General features: G+C 47.1%; 1 protein-coding gene across 1 annotated transcript; it reads left to right on the forward strand.

Moving 5' to 3' along the window:
* The first annotated feature begins 6,123 nt into the window (after positions 1-6,123).
* Positions 6,124-20,144, forward strand: CD2 (CD2 molecule). Its single transcript, XM_033094158.1, has 5 exons — positions 6,124-6,281; positions 6,438-6,740; positions 10,479-10,709; positions 14,577-14,699; positions 18,325-20,144. The coding sequence occupies exons 1-5, from the start codon at positions 6,221-6,223 to the stop codon at positions 18,633-18,635; spliced, it is 1,029 nt and encodes a 342-aa protein (XP_032950049.1). The 5' UTR covers positions 6,124-6,220; the 3' UTR covers positions 18,636-20,144.
* The last annotated feature ends 391 nt before the right edge of the window (positions 20,145-20,535 follow it).

Consider the following 20,535-nt stretch of genomic DNA (forward strand, 5'->3'; position numbering starts at 1 on the left):
TCTGCCTTTGGCCGAACTAAATCCCAGAGACGTCCCTTGGATGATGTCCCCATACGTGTTTCACAGCCACTCTCGCCATCATGGCACCACCTGGAAATTTCTGGTGTGCAGTGTTACGTTTTTCATTGGTGACCTTATCTAGCTCTCACCACAACTTTCTGAGCTAAACTGAGCAAGAAGAATTATCGCCCCCTCCCCCACCTCACCATTTTAGACGGGACGAAACCGAAGCTTAAAGAGAGACTTGAAGATCACACAGTGACGTAGTCAGACACGCTGGAAGCCACACTTTAAACCTGGGTCTTCGAGCTTGAATTCCATCACACCACCACTTCTTTCAGCTTCTCTGTTCGGTTGCTCACACAGCCAGCATTTCTGGGGCTCTTGCTCTCTTCGGGAATGCTGCATGGACTTGCAGCCGCTTATCTCCTGTGGATCCCTCCCCCAGGCCTGGCCAGCTGGCAGCTCCAGCCTGCTCTCCACCCCGGTGGGGCCTCAGTCTATTTCCCTCTACTCTGGGCAGCTGGCACCCTCTCCTTGCATCCCCAGCTTGCGTTCCCAAGCCTGGCAGCTGAGAAGCGAACGCTCTGTTTCCCTATATCCCACACCTCACGTCTTAGATCACAAACTCACAGGTTGTCAGGTTGTGCCGGCAGCCTAGCTAAGCACTCCTGAGGAGTCAAGAGGGGGGAAGAAGCTTACAAAAATACAAAGCAGAGAAAAGGAATACATGCCTAAGAAATCTTAGGAAGTGTCCTCATTCTCACTGGTCTAAAGTCCCCGACTTTCTTGCTGGAAAGGATTCAGAGGCCCCGAGCGCCTCCAGCTTCACGGGTTTCTCCATGTTGTTCCCTCCCTGTCCTTTGAAGTACTCTTTCTACTTATAAAGGAAAAGTTTGCTGTAAACAGCGTGCGTTGTTACCCTGGCAGCAGCCTCAGACATCTCATGTTTACCTCGTCTCTCGACAGCATCATTGTCTCTTGTGCTTGACTTAATCTCACGTTGTTTCATAAATTCAGTGTAGCCCAAGTGTATGTGTTGATAAAGTCTGCAGGAGCGTGCAGTCCTGTCCTTCACATCCACTCATCCCCCGTCACTGACTCGCCCAGAGCAACTTCCGGTCCTGCCAGCTCCGTTCATGGTAAGCGCCCTGCACAGGTGTGCCACTGTCTATCTCTATGCTGTATCTTTACTGTCCCTTTCCTATGTTCAGATATGTTTAGATACACAAATACTTACCGTTGTGTTACAGTACTTAGTGCAGTAACATGCTGTAAGGTTTGTAGCCTAAGGAGCAGTGGGCTGTACCCTACAGCCTGGGTGTGCAGGAGGCTGTACGGTCTAGGTGTGTGTAAGTGCACTGTGATGTCTGCACAACCATGAAATTGCCTGACGACGCAGTTCTCACTACGTATCCCCATTGTTAAATGACGTCTGACTGTAGTGGCAAACAGGAAAGATAATTGGTGTTTGTTGAGGGCCTCCTAGGGCCAGGCACAGCCCTCGACGCCGGACACACATCACCTCACGTGATTCTCACAATAAGCTTCAGAATGAAGGATTTGTCCTCTTTTACAAATGTGGAAACTGAGACTCAAAGCCTGCATACCTCCCTCCATATATCTAGTACGTGGTGGGGACAGTCCTTCTTCTCTCAGAGGCATTTACCCCTGGGGGACTTCCAGGAGGGGTGACTCTCATCTCAGGAACCCAGACTTCACACAGGAACTGTTCCTGTGGGTGGATTCAGTCCTCCCCGCTGTGTGGGTGAGAAACACAAAAGGAAAAGCAAGCACAGTTTTTGCCCTAGAGGAGATAACACCTGGTAAAGGAGTGGGCTTTCAGAGAGGGGGGTCTACCCCATGGGCCAGGCCTCTGGGTGCTGACTGCCTGAGGTCACCTTTGTGAGAACACCCAGCTCTTCTCCTGGCAGTGACAATGGCACAGATTCTGACCTTGAGGCTGGTGTGACCACCTAGACGCAGCACAGCAGGGACCAGGCTGCAAACAGACACACGGTGTGGTCTTTCTGAGCTTCTCTGAAGCCACGGCATAGTCAGTTTTCAGTGTAAATGCTACACGCTGGCCTCCTTTCTCGTGCTTCTCACCTGAATTTATGGGAAGATGTAACAAGGCACCAAAGAGAGGAAACAGATGTCATGTAGAAGGGTGAGGGTGGACTTGATTCCTGAACTGGGGGGGCCTGTGTGGTGTGCGAGGCAAGATGACCGTGAGGTCTCAGCAGAAAGCAGACGGTGCCCCAGAGTTTGGAGCACAGGTCCCAGGGGCCGGAGGTGAGGCCGCTGATATGGACGAAGCTCCCTGGGCTCGGGATGCTCAACTGACATGTGGGGAGGAGACCTGATTCCTTTCTGAATGTCTTTCGGCTCTACAAATCTAACAACACAAGACGTTCCGTTGGGTGTGAACTGCCACAGTGGTAGCGCGACCTGGTTCTTGCTGGCTCTTTATCTCGATACAGATAGAGGGAGGTGGGGGTCAGCACCGGAGGAATGTCACTAGTCAGGGATGGGCATTTGTCCCTAAAGCAAGACCTCTGAGCATGCTGTCTTCCTCTATCTGCTTCTTACTGTCTTCCCTTTAGTCTGTTTCCTTAGGAGGGCTAGTTTGGGTAAGAAAAAGAATCAGAGAAGATAGAGCAAGAGACAACCCCTCACCTGCAGTGAGTTCGGTGAGGGAGAGACTGGAATGAGTCATCGATGGATTTTCCCAGAACCTCATACACAGAGGCAGGGACTGTACCCACACTCAGTACTGGGCGCTTTTGCCTAAGTGGGAGGCTTACTTAGCATTAACAAGAAATCACTTGGAAAGCAATATATGTTCACTTTAGAAATATTAGAATAGCGACAACAACCAAATACAACAGAATGATAGCCGTTATCCCACCACCCAGGGCCAACACCCTGGTGGATTTCCTTCCAAAAGACACACACTTTTGGAGAAAACAAAAATGGGATTATATTGTTTGTCGTGACCTTTTTCCCCCATATTCAGTTGGTCATATCACGGTTTATTTAACCAATTTCCTTCTCTTGGACATTTAAATTGTTTCCAGTTTTGACTTATAAAAAAGACTACAGATATATAAACATCTAGCCAAGTCTTACAAGTCCTTCATTATTTCCATAGGATAAAATAGTTATTTTGAACTTGTTAGGTCAAAATAGAAATATTTTTGATGCTTGTGATTCACACTGACAAACTGTCCACCAGAAACTCTAGACCTATGTGCATTTCTACTGACCACGTACAAGAATGTGTTTTCACCATCATTGACACAATATATTTTCATTGTTAAAATGAAAGATGAAAAAATGCATCTAAATTAAAGTTTACATTTTCCGTATTAATAAATCGACATTTTCATATGCTTGTTGTTCAATTTTATTTCTTCTTTTGTGAATTGTCCCATGTACGACCTTGACCTATTTTAATATCAAGGTGTCTGTTCTTTCCACGTTTTACAAGAAAATTTTAATTTCAACGGTAATAACCTTTGTCATATATCTTGCAAATAATTTCCCCCTTTTAGTACTGTGTCTTTTAAAATTTTTTTTTATGGCTTTTTACGTACAAAAGTTTTAAATGTTCCATGTAAGATCTATTGATCCCTTTCGTTTTCACAGTTTTTGTTCTGGAAGCCATGCTCATTACTCAAAATTGAATGAGATGTGAGAGGAGCAGAATTAATGTTTCAAAAGGAAGAACAGAAAGCTTCTCTCCACTTGCTCCATGAGAATGTAAGAAAAACTATCAAGAAAGTGGGAGGAAGAGGAGGCAACTTTTCTCAAAAGTTGAGGCAGGTTTTATGATGACCATTATCCCATCGTCTGGACCAGGCCGTGAAAGGCTGGACAGCTGGCTAATGGGTTAGCCACTCACAAGCAGAGACACGAGATACTCATGGTTTCTTAGGATCTGCATTTACTTTTGATAAAACATGTGTGACTTAAGTGTCCTCTATTTTAAAAAAAACTTTTCATTATAAAAATGATAAGCGCTCGTTACCAAAATTTCTGACTTCACAGACATCGATGAAGTAAAAAGCGAGTTTCTTTTCAGCCTCCTCAAAATCTAAGTCCTGAAAGGTAAACACTGACAAAAGTTCAGCATGAATCCTTCCAGACTTTTCTCCATGCATATACTAATTATAATATAATAATAATACAATATAATATAACCTAATACAATATAATGTAGTATATTCTTACTCTTAGGTCCACTTTATTCTGTTTTAACTGTTATACAATATTTCTTGATATGAATATACCATAATTATAGTTGTTTGCAAATTTTTTTATTACAAAAAAATGCTACAGCAAACATCCTTGAACAGAAGTTTTGCACATATAGGCAAATATTTGTGTACACTAGATTTCTCGAATTAAATGTGTAAAGTCAAAAAATATATGTATTTTCAAGTTTGGTGGAAATTGTCAAATTTCACCCCCCAGGACATATGGATTCACAACCCCTCCAGTATTGTATGAAGGGCCCTATTTCTCCTATATTCTTGTCAATAATGTAAATTATTTTTTCTAATTCTGCCAATCTGATGGCGAAAATGGTATTTTGTGGCTATGATATATACATATTTTTTTTTTTCCTTTTTCTTTTTGGTGACATTAGACGTCTTCTCATATGTTTATTGACATTTCTTCTATAAACAGCTCATTTATATTTTTTGCCCAATTTAAAAACTGAGTTTTCTTTTTCTTATTGATTGATAGGAATAATTTATGTATCTTGGATATTGGTAATTTTTCGTATATATGACTATTTCCTGTCATGTCTTTTCATTTTGTTCACTATCTCTTTGCCTATACATAAATGTTACATTTTTATGCAGTCAATTATATCCATCTTTTCTTTATCACTTTTGGATCATATAGCATATGTCGGTATGCCTTCCATACTCAAAGATATGAAAATGTCTATGTTTTTTAACACTGTTATAGGTTTTTAACATTTAAAAATTTAATCCAATTGTAGTTTGTTTTTGTGGATGATGTAAGTTAGGGATTTGTAATAATCATGAGGTAAATATTTATTAGGCCTTCCTTTACTTGACTTAATTTCATTCCGGGGCAACTTTTTGAGAGATCATATTGGTATTTGTACCTAAGGTTGAAACAGAAAACAAGCACAATTTTTAAGATTTTTATTGCCTCTATTCTAAAGAATTATAAAACTGGAAATTTGTTTTGGAAAACTGTCTCTGGGTGTAATTTTTTTCTGTGAGTAGATCTTTTCTGTGTGTATGCATCAATGTATCACTTTCTTTTCCCGTATCACAAATTTCTTTTTTCTTTCTCTTTCGCATTCCTCTCTCAATTTTCTTTTTCTCCGTATCTGTTCTTTTCTTTAATCATCTATAGTGTTAACCATCTCAAATGTTTTTTGAATCATTTGTTTTCGTTGTTTAATAGTATTTCATAGTCTCTCTGCACTTTCGTTTGTTTTGCAACAAGTTTGTTTTGTGTTTTTTTTTTAATTTATCTAACTGTGAATGTCAATAGAGTCGTTAACACTAAATGTAAGATTTGGGTAGTTCAAGCATTTACAGCTGAGACTCACTTTATATTTGTTTCTTTTTTATCACAAAACAAGTTTAGAACTTTAAATAAAAACACCTTTTGAGGAAGAGAAAAAAAATCTGCTTTTCTAATTATTTCATATGCATTTATTTTCCAATATGTATAATCATAGAATAAATGTTGTATTCTGCTATTCATTTATGAAAATTTACCTCTATTTCGATGTGGTTTTGTTAGAGGCTTTATAGCTGAATGGATAGAAGATGGGTTGTACAGTTGAATTGGCCTCCTTTATAACTAAAGGGTGATCTTAAGTGATTTGTTTAGCCTCTCAGTTTCTGTCTCTTCAATGGGGGTAATGAAACCCACCCAAGATTGTTGTGAGAATTTAAATGCGATAGGAAAACACACTCATGAGTACACCCACTTTGACAAAGGAGCTTATCAGCAGGGTTGGTTTGCTGCGTGAGTGAGTGTGTGTGTGTGTGTGTGTGTGTGTGCACGCGCGCACGCGCATATTTGTACTTTTTATGCTACTATAAAAGAAGCAAAAAACAGAGACACGTGGTTAAGCTCCCAGGGGTGGATTCTACCAGTTTTACTTTAGTTCCTCCTTTTATAAGAGCTCAGAATCACAACAAGGAAACTAACCCCAAAGATGAGCTTCGCATGTCAAATCTTAGCCAACTTCCTTCTGATTTTCATCTGTTTTACCAAAGGTACGTTGGTGTGTGGGTCAGGTACGTTGGTGTGTGGGTCTCCATGGTCTCCATTAGAAGCTTCTTTGGAGACTCTGAGCTGGGCCAAAGAGGTCACAGGTCAGCTTTCCCTGGCAGTGAGTTTCAAGACCTCAGTAACTGTCTTGCTTTTTATAGGTGCAGCTCCTACAGACATTATAGTCCTGGGTAAGCTGGGTCATGACATCAACCTGAACATTCCTGAGTTTCAAATGAATGATACTGTAGATGATATAAAATGGGGAAAAAATTCAACCAAGGTTGCACAATACTCAGTCAAGAAGAAAACTTACCAGCGAGAGGAAAAATACCACATATTTAAAAACGGAACTCTGAAAATTAAACGTCTGGAGAGAAATGACAGCGGTACTTACAAGGCAGAAGTATATGATTGGTATGGAAAACACATTCTTGGAAAACAATTTGATTTAAGGATTCTAGGTAAGTCTTTGTTCCTTACATTCTTCCATCTCAATATGGGTGCTATTTAGCAAGTTGGGGAATGGCATTTATGGAATGTGCCCAGGCATGACCTTGGCCTTGGGGGAGCCCCAAAGGTAATCTAATGCATGCCTCTTACCTCAGTAGAGGCTCCCATCTTGTGGGAGAGGTGAAATCCACACGTGGAAATCCACAGCTGACAGAACTTCAAGTCTACCTGCCTAAAATTGTCTCTTTAGTAGTTATTGGAATATGGGCATTAACCACAAGGTGGGCAGAAGAAAAAGGTGGGCATCCCAGGTTGATGATGAAGGGGCAAGCTAGGTGTAGAGCGGGGAAAGTGAGGCTGACGGAAGAGCAGTGTATCTTCCAACTAGAGCGACAATTTCAAGCCAGGATGGCCTGGAGAAATAGTTACATGGCAGGCAAGGGCTGAAAATAATGAATGTAAAGATGCACAGCACTTGTTTCTGATCTGCGCCATATCAGAGTGATCCGAGGGAGCAGATGTTTTTGCTGATCTCTGTAGAGAAGACCCAAGGTGTGGCTTACTTCGTATGTCTGTGCTTGTGCCAAGACAGCAGGGGTGCCTACTGCAGACAGAGGCAAGAAAACTAGCCAAGAAGCTGTCACTACAATCTGAGCGCAGTAGAGAGGGGCTGGTTTGTGATTCTTAGTCCTGGTTGCACGTTATAATCAACTGAGATGCTATTAAAAGTTATCAGTGCCCAGATTCCATCCCAGACCAATTAAGTCAGAATTTTCTAGTGTCGGGCCTGGGCATCAGTAGAGTCTAAAGACTCTAAAGAGCAGCCAAGTCTGATAACCACTGGGCTAGACTAACGGGTGCCTAAAATGAGGAAGAGTGAGCCTACTAAGCGTCCTAGGTGGAGAAAGGATGGGCAGGATGGCTTGGGTGTGGAGAGAGGGAAGAGAAAGTGGAATGTAAATGACATGGAAGTTCAAAGCTCAGGGGCCACTTGGTAGGAGGTGATCAGAAATGAGAAGAGGAAACAGCACTTGGCTTGGAGAGGAAGGCAGGAACCCCAATGTTAGCACAAGCCAGCGATTCAGTGAGCAAACAAACATCTATGCTTCACACAGGAAATGCTACCAGCAGCAGGGCCCCCTCCTTCGACAGACCTATGGTCACCCTCCAGCCCTGTTCTCAGCACATGGACCTGGCAGGTTTTCCTCGCCAACAATCCCAGACGTTGTCAGCTCACTGTAAAGGACAACTGTCCACACCCTAGTTCTCAACCTTGCATGGAGAGTACATTCCAGAAATGGGGTGGGGCTGAGAATGGAGCCAGAAGGGGCCTCTGTTTACGGGCCCAGGGAGCCCCAGATCTCAGGACTCCTGCCAGCATGGGCTCTAGTGCTGTGCTTTGAACGTGAACCTCACATTCATTTCTACTTTAGTATTGCAGCGATAATCGTGGCTACCAGCTGGGTGTCAGGGGCTTTGCCTCCATGATCTCAGCTAAGGCTCCCAACAAGCCTGAGCGGTAGCTGTTAGCCGTTTCTTTTCTATAAGGACCCAGAAGTGAGACTTGTCCACAGTCTCACAGGTTGACGGGTGCAAAGTCAAGCTCCAAACCCAGGGCTTCTTTTAACAAGGATGGTGACAGTGTTCTTCCCCAAAAAAACGTAATTGGGATACAATTCACATGCCACAAAATGCACCCATTTAAAGTGAACAATTCGATGGCTTTTAGTATATTCACAGAGTTGTGCAACCGTCACCACACTCAATTTTAGAACACGTTGAGTCCCCTAAAAATAAACCCCGCACTCCCTGGCCAAAAAACAGAGATCTTTCCATGACACAACAGCCACCTTGCTCTGTGTGTATGTGGGGGGGGGGGGCAGGGGGGGGGAGGGGGTGTAAATGTCACCCAGCATCTTAACTCAGTTTTGTGGTCTGGTCACCATTACTTTCCGCATGGCATTGGGTAAAGCTGCTCTGAGTCTGATTTTCATACTAATACTTGCATGGAGTATTCAGTGAGACAAGCAAAGGCACCCTGCAGTGCCTGGGACACAAGGCCTGTTTGCTCAGTGCCCTTCTCTGTCTCATGGTTTCTCTACGCTTCTGCGGGCTGCAGCCTTGCACCCACGTCTCATTAATGAGTGGGCTGCAGCTGCTGGCTGAAAAGGCAGTGGAAAGCTCCTTAAAAGCAGATGTTAGTGGAGAAGGAGTGAATCCTTGCAACCTCGAATTGAGGAGGTCTCATCGATGAGCTCTGCCCCAGCTTGACCTGGCCGTTCCCCTTCTAGGAAGCTGTCTCACAGAGAGGATGTGCACAAAGAAATGGCTTCGAGAGTCTGCTCACCTCTGTGTGGTTTATATTAGTGAAATGCTGGAAAGGATTTAAAAGCCCCCAGCAGTTAGAAACTTACTCATTAAACGAAGGACACATCTTTGAAAAAGATGGTGGAGATGTATATGTATTCAGATTCTTAAGGGAAAGAACGTCATAATAGATTAGTAATGGAAAAAAGACAGACTACAAAATCACATGATACCGTTTTAGTTTTTAAAACATTACTTATATGTGTGTATATGCATAGAAAACATCTGCTAAAGATACACCTCATTAATATACCTATTAATAATTATTGACTCTGGATAGTGGAATTGTAAGTGTTTTTTTAAGTCTTGAAACAGTTTTTTTAATCAATTTTTACAATGATCGGATGCTACTTTTATAAGTAGAAAAAAGAATATTTCCATTTTGAAATGACAAGGAGGCTCCTTGACTCCAGACTCTATCTTGTTGTGTGATGTTTCCTCATCCTCCTCATTTTTGGTCACAGAGAATCCCAGGATGGGAAGAAAACCAAATTTCTGTATGCCGAGCTACTGGGGACAGACATGAAATTTGGTGGGAAAATCCATGGACAAGATATTCTTGCCCAGGAGTCGGGGAGGGAGAGAATCATTGAAAAATAAGCTGTCTGTCTGCATAATGAATGGAGAGAAACTGAGTGAGAAAGATGGCAAGTCTAGGGAAAGAGAGAAAAGAATGAGAAAAAGAGCAGAAGAGGAGGACTTGGAGGAGGTCAGAAGTAGTGGACTTGGATTTGCATGTGACCCGTATGATGCGAAGGCCAGGCCCGTTGCTTTCAGGCCGCCTTCGATTATCATCGTGTCAGAAAAGAACAGGCAATGACTTCATAATTACGAGTATATCAACTCCCACCGATACCATCATCACCTGACCCCTTGCCCAGGGCTTTGTCACATGGCACCCCTGTTGACACAGGGGGAGCATGTCTTTCTTATCCTTCGTTATATGAGGTTCAGCGAGGCATATTGGGTGGTCGAGCAGCTTTGGGCAAGAACCTACCCATTTAACCTCTCAGAGCCTTGGGCATTTATTAAGCGATATCATGTATGTATTAGGTTTAAACCTTTTAAACTGCAGTTGCTTTTGCACCAACCTAATAAATACATTTTAAGGTATAAAACAGCTCGTAAGTAGTTGATGTGACATATCTTTACTGATATAAAGTGAACTTTATCGGAAATAAATTTGTTCTGAGTGTGTCGTATAAACAAAATAAAATAAAAATGATTTTTGAAAATAGCTGGGGGAGAGGCGGGAGTTCTTTGACATTGTTCCCTGGTCCCAAACGGACTGCATTTCCCCTCTCTATATATAGGGATGTCTATTAATCATATCATAATCAGAAAGTTGCCTCATATGACATCGGTATTTATTTTCTTTTCAGAGGCCGTTTCAAAACCTAACATGTCCTGGAGTTGTACCAACACAACCCTGACCTGTCGGGTAACGAGTGGAACTAACCCTAAATTAAAACTGTATCAAAATGGGAAGAGTGTCAGAGAAGATAATAAGGTCATCGTGTACAAGTGGAGCAACCTGAATACTGTGCAATTCAAGTGCACGGCAAGTAACGACGTCAGTGAGGAAAGCAGAATGGAGAAAATCAAGTGTTCAGGTGTGTGGCAGGTCCTAATCAGACATCCCAAGTTCATTTCACAAACACAGTCTGCCCGGTCCACAGCACAGGTTGGCTGCAGGGCCCAGGTGCCAAATGAGAACTGAAAACACGCCTCCTCCCTCTGGAAACCTTCAAGGGAAGCCTTAGAGGAGAGATGAGGTGGTGTTCTATGGTTATCCATCTTGGTGGTCCTCCCACAGAGTATAGTATAACCTTAGGCGATTCAAAAGATCTTCGGAGACAAGGAATTGCCAAATTGCAGATCCAGAAGTTGCTGCAGAGGCTATCTATGCAAACCCCCACTTCCCAGGAAGACAGTCTTACGTGCCCAAGGACCATCAGCTGCTCAGTGACAACAATGGTGACACCCAGGGTAGTGATGCAGAAGGGAACAACAAATATTCCTTTCTGGAGGGGAGATGGCCAGCACCTCCCATCAGAGACAAGGGTAGAAGGGCCATAGAAAAACATCTGGAGTAAGGCAGGGGGATGGAGGAGGAAGAGCTCGAGGTCAGAGTGAGGCAATGTTCTCCTGCCTTACAGCAGACAGCCCGCCCCAGGAAGTCTTGACCCTCTAAGAGACTAAGCGCTTTCCTGTCACCCAAGCTTGACGTCACAGAGGCAACCTGCTGTAGTGCTCAGCTCTGGGAACCAGAGGCCAGGACGTCTGGTCTGTGTCTGTCCAGATGTAGCGGGGTGACCTTGACAGAACTCCTTCCCTTCCTAGGGGTCAGCCTCCTGATCCACAAAGAGAATGAGCCCCTTGATTCCCAAGAGTCTACTCATCTGATACTTTGATTATCTTTCCAGTGCTGTCTGGTCAATCCCCTTAACAAGGGAAACTGAGCACACAAAATAGTTATTTGGCTAGAGGCCCTGAGTTCCACCAGTGACTATGGCTGGCAGTGACCCTGGGAAGCAGCCCTGGGTGGGTATGAAGTCAGAACTAAGGTGTTTTTTTAAATATATATATATATATATATATATATATATATATATATATACACACACATAGTTTGAATCAGTTATCTGTTGCTGCATAACAAATTATCCCACATCTAATGGCTTAAAAGAACAAGCAGTTATTGTTTCCCAGATTCTGTGAGTCATGAATCTGGGAGCAACTTAGTGGGTCTGGCTCAGTCTTTCATGAAGCGTCAATGTGGACACTGGCTACCACCATGTCAGTCACGTCCAGGCTCCGTGGGGCAGGGGTCGGGGGAGGGCAACTCCAAAGCTCACTCTCGGGGGACACTGGGCTGCCTGACAATATGGCAGCCAGCTTCCCTCTGAGCAAGCCGAGCAAGGGCAAGAACAAGTTCTCGAGACCAAAGCCACTATCTTTTTATAACTTAATCTCAGGACTGATAGGTATCCCATCAGTTTCTGCCATATTCTAGTGAGGAAGTGATTAGCAGCAACCACTAAGTCCAGCCCACATCCAACTGGAGGGGAGACCACAAAGGTGGGCTCCCAGGAGGCAGGGATCTTTGGGGCCATCTCAAACTTGGCTAACCACACGCATAGACCAGCAACACTCCACCCCTCACGACGGCCCACCAGCCACCCCTCCACGGCCCCCAGCGCTAAGGCACAGGGAACGGAGTGGCCCTTCCTTGACTTCAGGACCTTTCAGGAGGCCCTTGGTTAGAGCTGCTAGAGTGAGCAAATAAAAAGACAGGAAACTGTGTTCCAAATATTGCACGGGACAAACTTATACTAAAAACGATTCATTGTTTAACTCAGCTTTGACTGGGCACCCCGTATTGCAGCCGACAACCACATCCCATGTTTATTTTAACTAGACCTCTCCAGTATAAAAATGTGTGTGCATGAGGGAGGCAGGGAGGGCGGGCCTGGGGAGAAGCCGAGGTTCGAAGACTGGAATCTTCGCGTCCCTTAGGCCAATGGTGCAGAATGGGAGCCGGTCCGGGAAGGGCCACCAAAGAGATGGGAGGAATACCTGGGGTGGGGGTTTAGGGAGGAAGACGCTGTTCTTAAAGACCCTAAAAGGGACCTGGACGTTTCACCCCAAAAGGCCAAGGCAGAGAGGAATGATTTGGCTCAGAAAAGATGAGTATGTACTTAAAAACAAACTACTAGAGCAAGGAGCAGGTTTGGATGCACAAGAAAGACTGTGCCACATAAACTTAGGGACGAGTTAGCACCAAGAAGGAATGCGGGAAGGGCTGTGGTTGTCTTTAGAGACGGTGAGGACACAGTTTTGAATGACAGAGCCACAGCTGCCTCCGAGACAAGCTGGAATGTCCCCCTGGAGATCACCCCCAGGCACCCCAGAGGGCCAAGCTGGACAACCCTGCAAACAGACTGTAGGGCGTTCTCGCATTGTTAAGTGTGCCCAAGATAAGGGTGTGGCCGCCCCGTGTGAGGATGAAAAGATGAGAGATGGTGGCTGCAGGGCTGAACCCTGTACTCCCCCACCTTGTCCCAGGCCTGCCTGGGACACCTGGCTCAGACCGGGGAGACTCCAGTAGCCCCAGCCCTGCCTCCCAGCCAGTGGGACCCCAACCCCTCTAAAGGGCCCCAGATGGTTTGTTAGCCCCATTTCATAGCCACTTAGGATTGTGCCTGCTGTTTTTCTAGAAGCCCCTCTATCTGCAGAGCAGAGAGGTTGTGCAACCTGCAGGCCAAGATGGGCCAGAGAGACTTGGAGAAAGCAAGCAAGGATTAACACACCACTGCAGTCTGTTGGTTTGGTTTCCCGGCCTCTGGCTAGCTCCTGGGGCCCATCCTGGGCTCTGAGTATAAGAGTATGTTCCCAGGAATGTTTGGCTAGAGAAGGGTTTCTTTGTGACGCTGGGCTGAGCTCCAGTTTGTTCTTCAGGTGTATGAATCCCCTGACCCCTGGACTCAGCTGCTGCCTCTCTAGCTGCCATTGACTCACACAGGGCAGCTGGCCCAGCAGCCCTCCCAGGAAACCAGTGCGCAGAGCTCTACTAAGAGCAGGACCTCACCATTGCATGTTCTTTTACAGTTTACAAAGCACTTTCACATTCATTATCTGATTGACTTTTAACAACCCCCCTGTAATGTAAGTTTCATTATCTCCATTTTACAAAGCAAGGACCAGGCTCAGAGAGGCGGAGTAACTTGCCAAAGGTCACACAGCTCTTGCCTAGAGGAGCCTGGAACTCAAACCCTTTCCTCTTATCCCTGAGTCATTGTTATCCTCATTGCATTACAGCAACTGGAGGTCTGGGAGCGGAAGACCAAGTCCACTGCCGCTGCTAACTCACTGTGTGTCTGATTCTCTCACATGCCAGGGAAGCCTGGGAGGGGGTGCTGGCTGCGAGGTCAGAGGGCTGGGCTGGACAAATGACCCTCAGTCTTTGGAAACTGCCTGGTCAAGAAGGTGAGAAAAAAAACAAACAAATATGGAGAAAGAGGGCAGCCGGATATGAAATTGGGTAAACAGGGCAGAAACTTTGAGACAAGGGGCTCCTTAAAGGAACCGCTCAGGAAGAGATACTGTGTGTCCTCAGGCAATTCACCCTCCCTCTCTGGGCCTTGTCTGTGAAACTAGAGGGGACGCTAGATGGTCTCCAAAATCCTTCTCAGATCTATACTCCTGTGTTGTTCTCCTGGATGTGGGGAGTGAAGAAGCAGGCATTCTAGTCCAGGGGGCAGTTTCGCAAGGAGCCTTCTGGGGGGCTGAGCCTGGCCCTGTGCTCTTTCAGGACTGACATAATCCATCGCCCTCCAGGAGGTTGGCCTTCGTGCAGCTGAGAAGTCCCATCAGCCTCTATTATGTGCTTAATGCGGGAGGCAGGGGTCCTTGGCAAGAGTGAGAAGCCCCTCTGCCCAGGACCCCTCCTCTCCATCCCATCTCTGTTCCTCTTGCAGAGCAAGGTATGAATATCTACCTCATCCTTGGCATATGTGTAGGAGGCATCATCTTGCTTGTCTTTCTGGCCCTCCTCATTCTCTACATCAGCAGGAGGAAGAAACAGCCCAGAAGGAGAAATGGTAAGCTGCCTCTTCCATCTCACCGCAGGCCTGAGCAAAATCCCCGTGAAAACAACTCGCGGGGATGATACTTTGAGTCTGGCAAGAAAAGAATAGGGACGGGTAGTTTCAGAATGTCAGGGTTGTAACTGGCGGTTACTGTTTGTTCCATTTTTGTGGTTAGCTTGATTTCTGAAAAACACATTCTCAGTGGCGACAATGAGGGAGCTGTGAGAAGTTGAATCCAGGTTGGCTCCCTGGAATCCACTGCCTGAGGCTGACTCGGTGTGAGGCTCTGTGGACACATATTGAATAAGCCACACAGTTCTACGTGGGTAGAAAGATGAGCGTCAAATCATCATTTCCTTCAACAAACACCCTGTCCTCTCCTGAGGGGGTGACCCAAGATGTGCTCCGGACCAAGCTCCTAGGAACATGGGTAAAATTTCAGGACATCAGAGACTCACAGGCTTGTTCTAAAACTGGGAGTTTATACCCTGTTTTCCAATTTGCTGCTCAGCAGGGTTGTATTAGGGCTGAGAGTGTTTCTTCCTCAAATCCGGCCTGTCCGACGAGCCACCAAGAATAAAAAGGTTATGCCCGTAAGTGGGGAGCGGGCTCAGGGAGCATCCAGGCCCCCAAAGCAGTGTGTTCAGATTCAGCCGTGCCCCGTTATCCGCAGGGGACACATTCCAAGACCCCCGGTGGATGCCTGAAACCGTGGGTAGTACAGAACTATGTTCCCTGCACATACATGCCTATGATAAAGTTTAATTGATAAACTGAGCACAGCAAGAGATTCACAACAGTAACCAATAACGAAATAGAACAATTATAACAACATACTCAAACAAAAGTTATGTGAATGGCTTTGGGGCCGTTATTAAGTAAAATAAGGGCGACTTGAACACAGGTACTGCGATACTTCAACAGTTGATCTGAAAATGAACATGGCTGTTAGGCGACTAGGCGGGGCGTGTCTCCTGGGTGGATCCGCTGGACAAAGGGATGAGTCACATCCTAGGTGGGACGGAGGGGGATGATGTGAGATTTCACCATGCTACTCTGGGACTACACGCAAGGAAAAACTTATGAATTGTTTATTTCTGGAATTTTCCACTTAATACTTTTGGACTTCCGTTGCCCGTGGGTAACTGAAACCCTGGAAAGCGAAACCGTGAATGAGGGGAGCCCAACTGTAATGGCATATCAGGTGTCTCCGCAGGGCTAGGATAGCGCCGTGGGGACCCCACGCTGCAGGTGGGTCCAGCAGGGGGCATCCAGCCGTCAGCAGGACACACAGCCAGGAGGGCTGGTCCCTCGGGTTCTGTGCAATCTGTCTCGGAAGGACTGGGTCCCCTCACTCTGCGTCTCTCCTTAGAGGATCTATTCCCCAAGACGGGACCTGATCTGAACCTCCCCAGCAAGTGGTGGCCTTGGGCAACCTTTGGACTTGGCTTTCTTACTTCAGACTTCTTTCCTCAGGTCTCCTTCAGGCCGTTGGCCCTTGGCCCTAAATCCCACCACACCACGGTTCCCAGCATGGCCTCATGTTTCCACCACCATCCTTCCCACATGCTCTACCCCAGTAGAACAGAATTACTTGCTGAGCCCTGCTCAGGCTGTTCTCTGCTCCCTCTCCCCGCTGCAAAGGCTCTTTCTCCGTCACCTAAGGGTCAAAGATCACGTATTCTCCAAAGTAGACCTCACACGCCACCCTATGACAAGGCAATCTCTGCTTTCACAGGCTGAAATGACCAATGTGACAATCCCTTCATGGTGACAAAATAGTTGCTTGTGCCAGGAGCTAAGCTCTGTAATGTAATGTTCTATATTCAGTATCTTCTCCAACTTTCCGAGAGATCTTACAAGGTAGATAATATACAGAGGAGAAAACTTCTGCTCAGTGAGGTTAAATGATTTGCCCCAAGTCCTGTCGCCGGTAGGCTGAATCAGGACAAAGGTGAGGCAAGCAGGAGCCCAGGGAGCAAAAGTTAGAGACTCTCCCCCTCAGGGTCGACCCTACACAACCCTGAGAGCGAGGGCTTATTTCACCCTGGTCCTGGCCCTGGGTTGAGCATCCACGAGATGAAAAGAGCCTGAAAGAATTCCTTGGAGCAGACGTTTTGCAGGGGCTGCTGGCACGGGCGTGCCCACTGTCCTGCTCTGACCGGGCAGGCTGCACAGAGCCATAGCTAGCTTCGTCTGTCCATGCCAGCCCGACGCCTCAGCCGCTCGGCCACACCGAACGCTGGGGGCTCTTGGTCTGCACCCCTCTGGAGGCCCTGGGCTCTTCCTGGAGACGGACATTTTAATTTGCAGTCCCGCTTACTTGCTTTTAGGCGTCTTGGGGGCAGATTTGTGTCTGAGCCGTCATTGCCACGCAGCAATGGCACCTAACACCTAGAAGAGCAGGAATAGATGTTCAAAGGAGAAATGAACAGGGCAGTGGGTGAAGAAACTGGTGACTAGATGGCCAGGCCACGCCTGCCACGTAAGGGCTGAAAACAGACTCCCCTCTGATCCATAGCAGGCTATGTGATCAGGAGGCACAGGCCTCCGCCCGGCCTCCTGGACATGACCTTGGGGCACCAAAGCGGGCACAGAGGATGTGTTTCTTCCTTTCTGTGCCCTTTCCTTTGTGTGCTTAGAGCACCCTGGCCTCTCACATGTCTGAACCGTGTCATCTGCCTTGAGCCCTCACACTGGAAGCCACCTGAGGCCTGGATTTCCAGCAGTGGGAGGAAGGCGTGTGGACGTGTGTCGTCTCCTGAAGTTACAGGGTGACGCTCAGAGAGGGCCTGCACTTGCTAAGCAGTGCATCCGTGCAGCAACGTGAGCAGCCGCCTGACCCCAGGGAGAACATGTCCTCCTGCCGTCCTCGGAGCGCTGCAAGGATGGCCCTGAGCACAGGGACAGGAGCACCTGCCCTGTAGCCCAAAGGAGGCAGGAGGGGCCATGGCACCCTCCAGACCTTCCTCAGCTGAGTGTCCTCACAGATTTTCTGTGTGGTTTTAAAGCAGCCAAGGAAAAACGACATTGCTGTGAGTTGGGGGCTTGTCTTCAGGGATGACAGTCACGCAAAACAGACGATTCCAGGGCGGTGGCCAGGGGAGGGGTCCTTTTCCCTCTAAGCCCCAGAGGCTGGGGCTTGCTTATGAATTTCTGAGAAGCTAGTAAGTTTCTCAGGACGGCCAACCTCTTGCGCAGCCCCCAGCCCTCACCAGAATGCGGTTGCATTATGGCAGAGTTGGTGACAGACAGATCTGAAGGAAGTTCATTACTAACATGCTCTTTGCCCACGCAGAGGCCATCACCAGGGCTGTAACCATGAGGTACTCTCTGGTCGCCGTGTCTAGGATGACACAGGCAGGCTGTGTTGTCTGAGTGCCCTCTCTGCTCCCGGGAGACCCAGACACAAAACCCCCCACTTGCCTCCTTGCCTCCGGCTCCCTCTCTACTGGTGAGCATTTCTACCTCCCCTGTGTGCCCGAGAACCCTTAGAAGGTAGGGGCAGCTTCTGCTTCCTTGTCACGTCCCCGGAAGCAGCTAGCATGACACCTTGTACAGAGCAGGTCCATTCCATCAATAGCCGCACTGACCAGATCTTGCCAACATGAACTCTTTAGAGGTTTTGTTGTTGCAGGTGAGGAACTGGACATCAGAGCACATAGAATAACCTCTGAGGAAAGGAGCCGGAAGCCCCATCAGATTCCAGGCTCAGCTCCTCAAAATCCAGCTGCATCCCAACCTCCTCCACCCCCTGGTCATCGCACCCAGGCACCTGGTCATCGCCCCCCACCTCCTGGCCACCGTGTCCAGCACCAGCCGCAGCACCAGCCACAGAAGAGGCCTCTCCCTCCCTCGGGCACACAAGGTCACCAGCAGAAAGGACCCCCTCTCCCCAGGCCTCGAGTTCAACCGAAACCTCCCCGCGGGGCCACGGAAAACTCGTAACTGTCTCCTGGCACAGTTGTCCCCTTCCTCTAATTCAAGAGCTAGAATCCATCCTTTCCCAGACAGGCACTGCGGGAGTCCTGGCCCCCCCACCCAGTGTGCCTGGCTGTGTGTACTACACAGGAGAACATTCTCGTCTCCGAAGCTCATGGACCACAGCCACACCGCCTCCCTTCTCAGCCACGTGGTCTAACATCTGGGGTCTCTGGCCTCCTCCTAGAGCTCCACCGCGCCAGGAAGGGAAAGACAATAAAAGTGCCATCGTTAGGATGATGGGTGACCGAGCACAAAATTCTAGAGCTCTCTGCTCCTCCCTGTGTGACATCCAGCGGTCGCTGAGTCCGCACCTCGCTGCAAGCCGCCTGCCCACTCAAGAGACTCTGGGGCTTCTTATATGCCTGGTGGACCCTTGCCCACCATCCCGGGAGTAGACCAGAAATAAAAGCTTTGACTTGACCCCAATGTTCTCTCATTGTAGGAAGGAGCCCAGCCTCAAGCTGCTGCATGAGAAAGAGTCTAGTTGGTGTGGCAGTAGGATCAAATTTGGTCACTCCAGTTCATCTGGGCCACCTGCATCCCCACCAGAACATGTTCCCCAGGTCTCAGCTCCAAAGCTGGCCTGCCAACCTACTTGTAGGTTTCTATAATGAACTGAAACCTCTATGCACAAACCTCAACAAGAGGCACCAGAAAACGTAACTGTTTGGGTCTCACTTCCTTGACTGTTCAGACATGGTCACAATGATCTCTGGAGTCATCCTAGAAAAGACAGGAATCCGTGAATACTGGGGGTGCCATGAGCCTATCGGACGACATACCACAGGGCAGGCTAAGAGAGGTCAGACCCCATCCCCAGCGAGAGTCATGCTGGCTGTGCTCTGGGGGGAAGTGGGGAGGGAAAAAAAAACACCCAGTTTTCGGTTAAGGTTTTCAAAGAATATGCAGTGAGAAGGCACCTGCTTTGAAATGGGGGTGCCATGCTTGTGGTCCCATGCACCACCTCCCCCTGGCTTCTTAGACTTGCTAAGCCTTATCAGACACTGGCAGGAAGCTCTGAGGTATAGACCACAAAGTCTATGTATATTCAGGACTTCCGGAGAGAACTCGCCAAGGGTTGAACTGCTCTTTCTTTGGGTCCTGAGCATCTACTGTTTTAGCTGCCAGAGATAATTACTAAGGATAATGATGAATGAAAAGTCCCGTAGCCTCCTGAAATTCCAACATGAATTCCAGCCAAGTAACAGTCATTGCAGGATCTGCCTCACAGGAGAGATGGAGGTCTGGGCACTGACTGCCCCTTTCTCGTTCCTCGTTTCAGTCCTGAGTCATTTATTCCATCAGCCATCCAACTAGAATGGCTCCCGTCCCATTGCCTTCATGAAGTTGTCCCTGACCTTTCCAGCCCTGTTGTTCTGCTTTTCTTTTGAAATCCTGTGGTATTACATACGGTACAGAACATAGATTGCCTGAAACTAGTCAATCCTTCATCATTCATTCATTCAATAAACACTTACTGAACTTTTACTACATCCCAGGCTCTGTGCTAGTTCCTAGAAACACAGAAGTGTACAGCTGGACCTTTGCTTTCAAGGAGCTCACAATCTAGTTGAGGAAGGGTGGACTAATTATAGGATAAATGTAATACAGCATGATAAGTATCGGTCAGAGGCAAGTACAGGAGGTCAGAGAGAGGACTTGGAATCCAGACTGGGTGGTAGGACTGGGGTGACACAGAAGGCTTCCTGGAGGAGGTGGCATTTGAATTGAGTTGTAACAGATTAGTAGAACTGGTGAAGTAGAGGTGCAGAATTACCCATGTAGAGAGAACAGCATGAACAAAACTTATGTCAGCTACCTGTTTGTGCAAGTGTGCTGTTCCTTTTTCAACTACTGTGTTTCA

The sequence above is a fragment of the Rhinolophus ferrumequinum genome, chromosome 22 (assembly GCF_004115265.2).
Source record: "Rhinolophus ferrumequinum isolate MPI-CBG mRhiFer1 chromosome 22, mRhiFer1_v1.p, whole genome shotgun sequence".
NCBI lineage: Eukaryota > Metazoa > Chordata > Mammalia > Chiroptera > Rhinolophidae > Rhinolophus > Rhinolophus ferrumequinum.

Bases quoted from the DNA above. Each gene is read 5' to 3' on its own strand.
- CD2 (XM_033094158.1), top strand. From the start codon at position 6,221: ATGAGCTTCGCATGTCAAATCTTAGCCAACTTCCTTCTGATTTTCATC. The intron at 6,282-6,437 runs GTACGTTGGTGT...TGCTTTTTATAG, and splicing joins TTTCATCTGTTTTACCAAAG to GTGCAGCTCCTACAGACATT. The intron at 6,741-10,478 runs GTAAGTCTTTGT...TTTTCTTTTCAG, and splicing joins ATTTGATTTAAGGATTCTAG to AGGCCGTTTCAAAACCTAAC.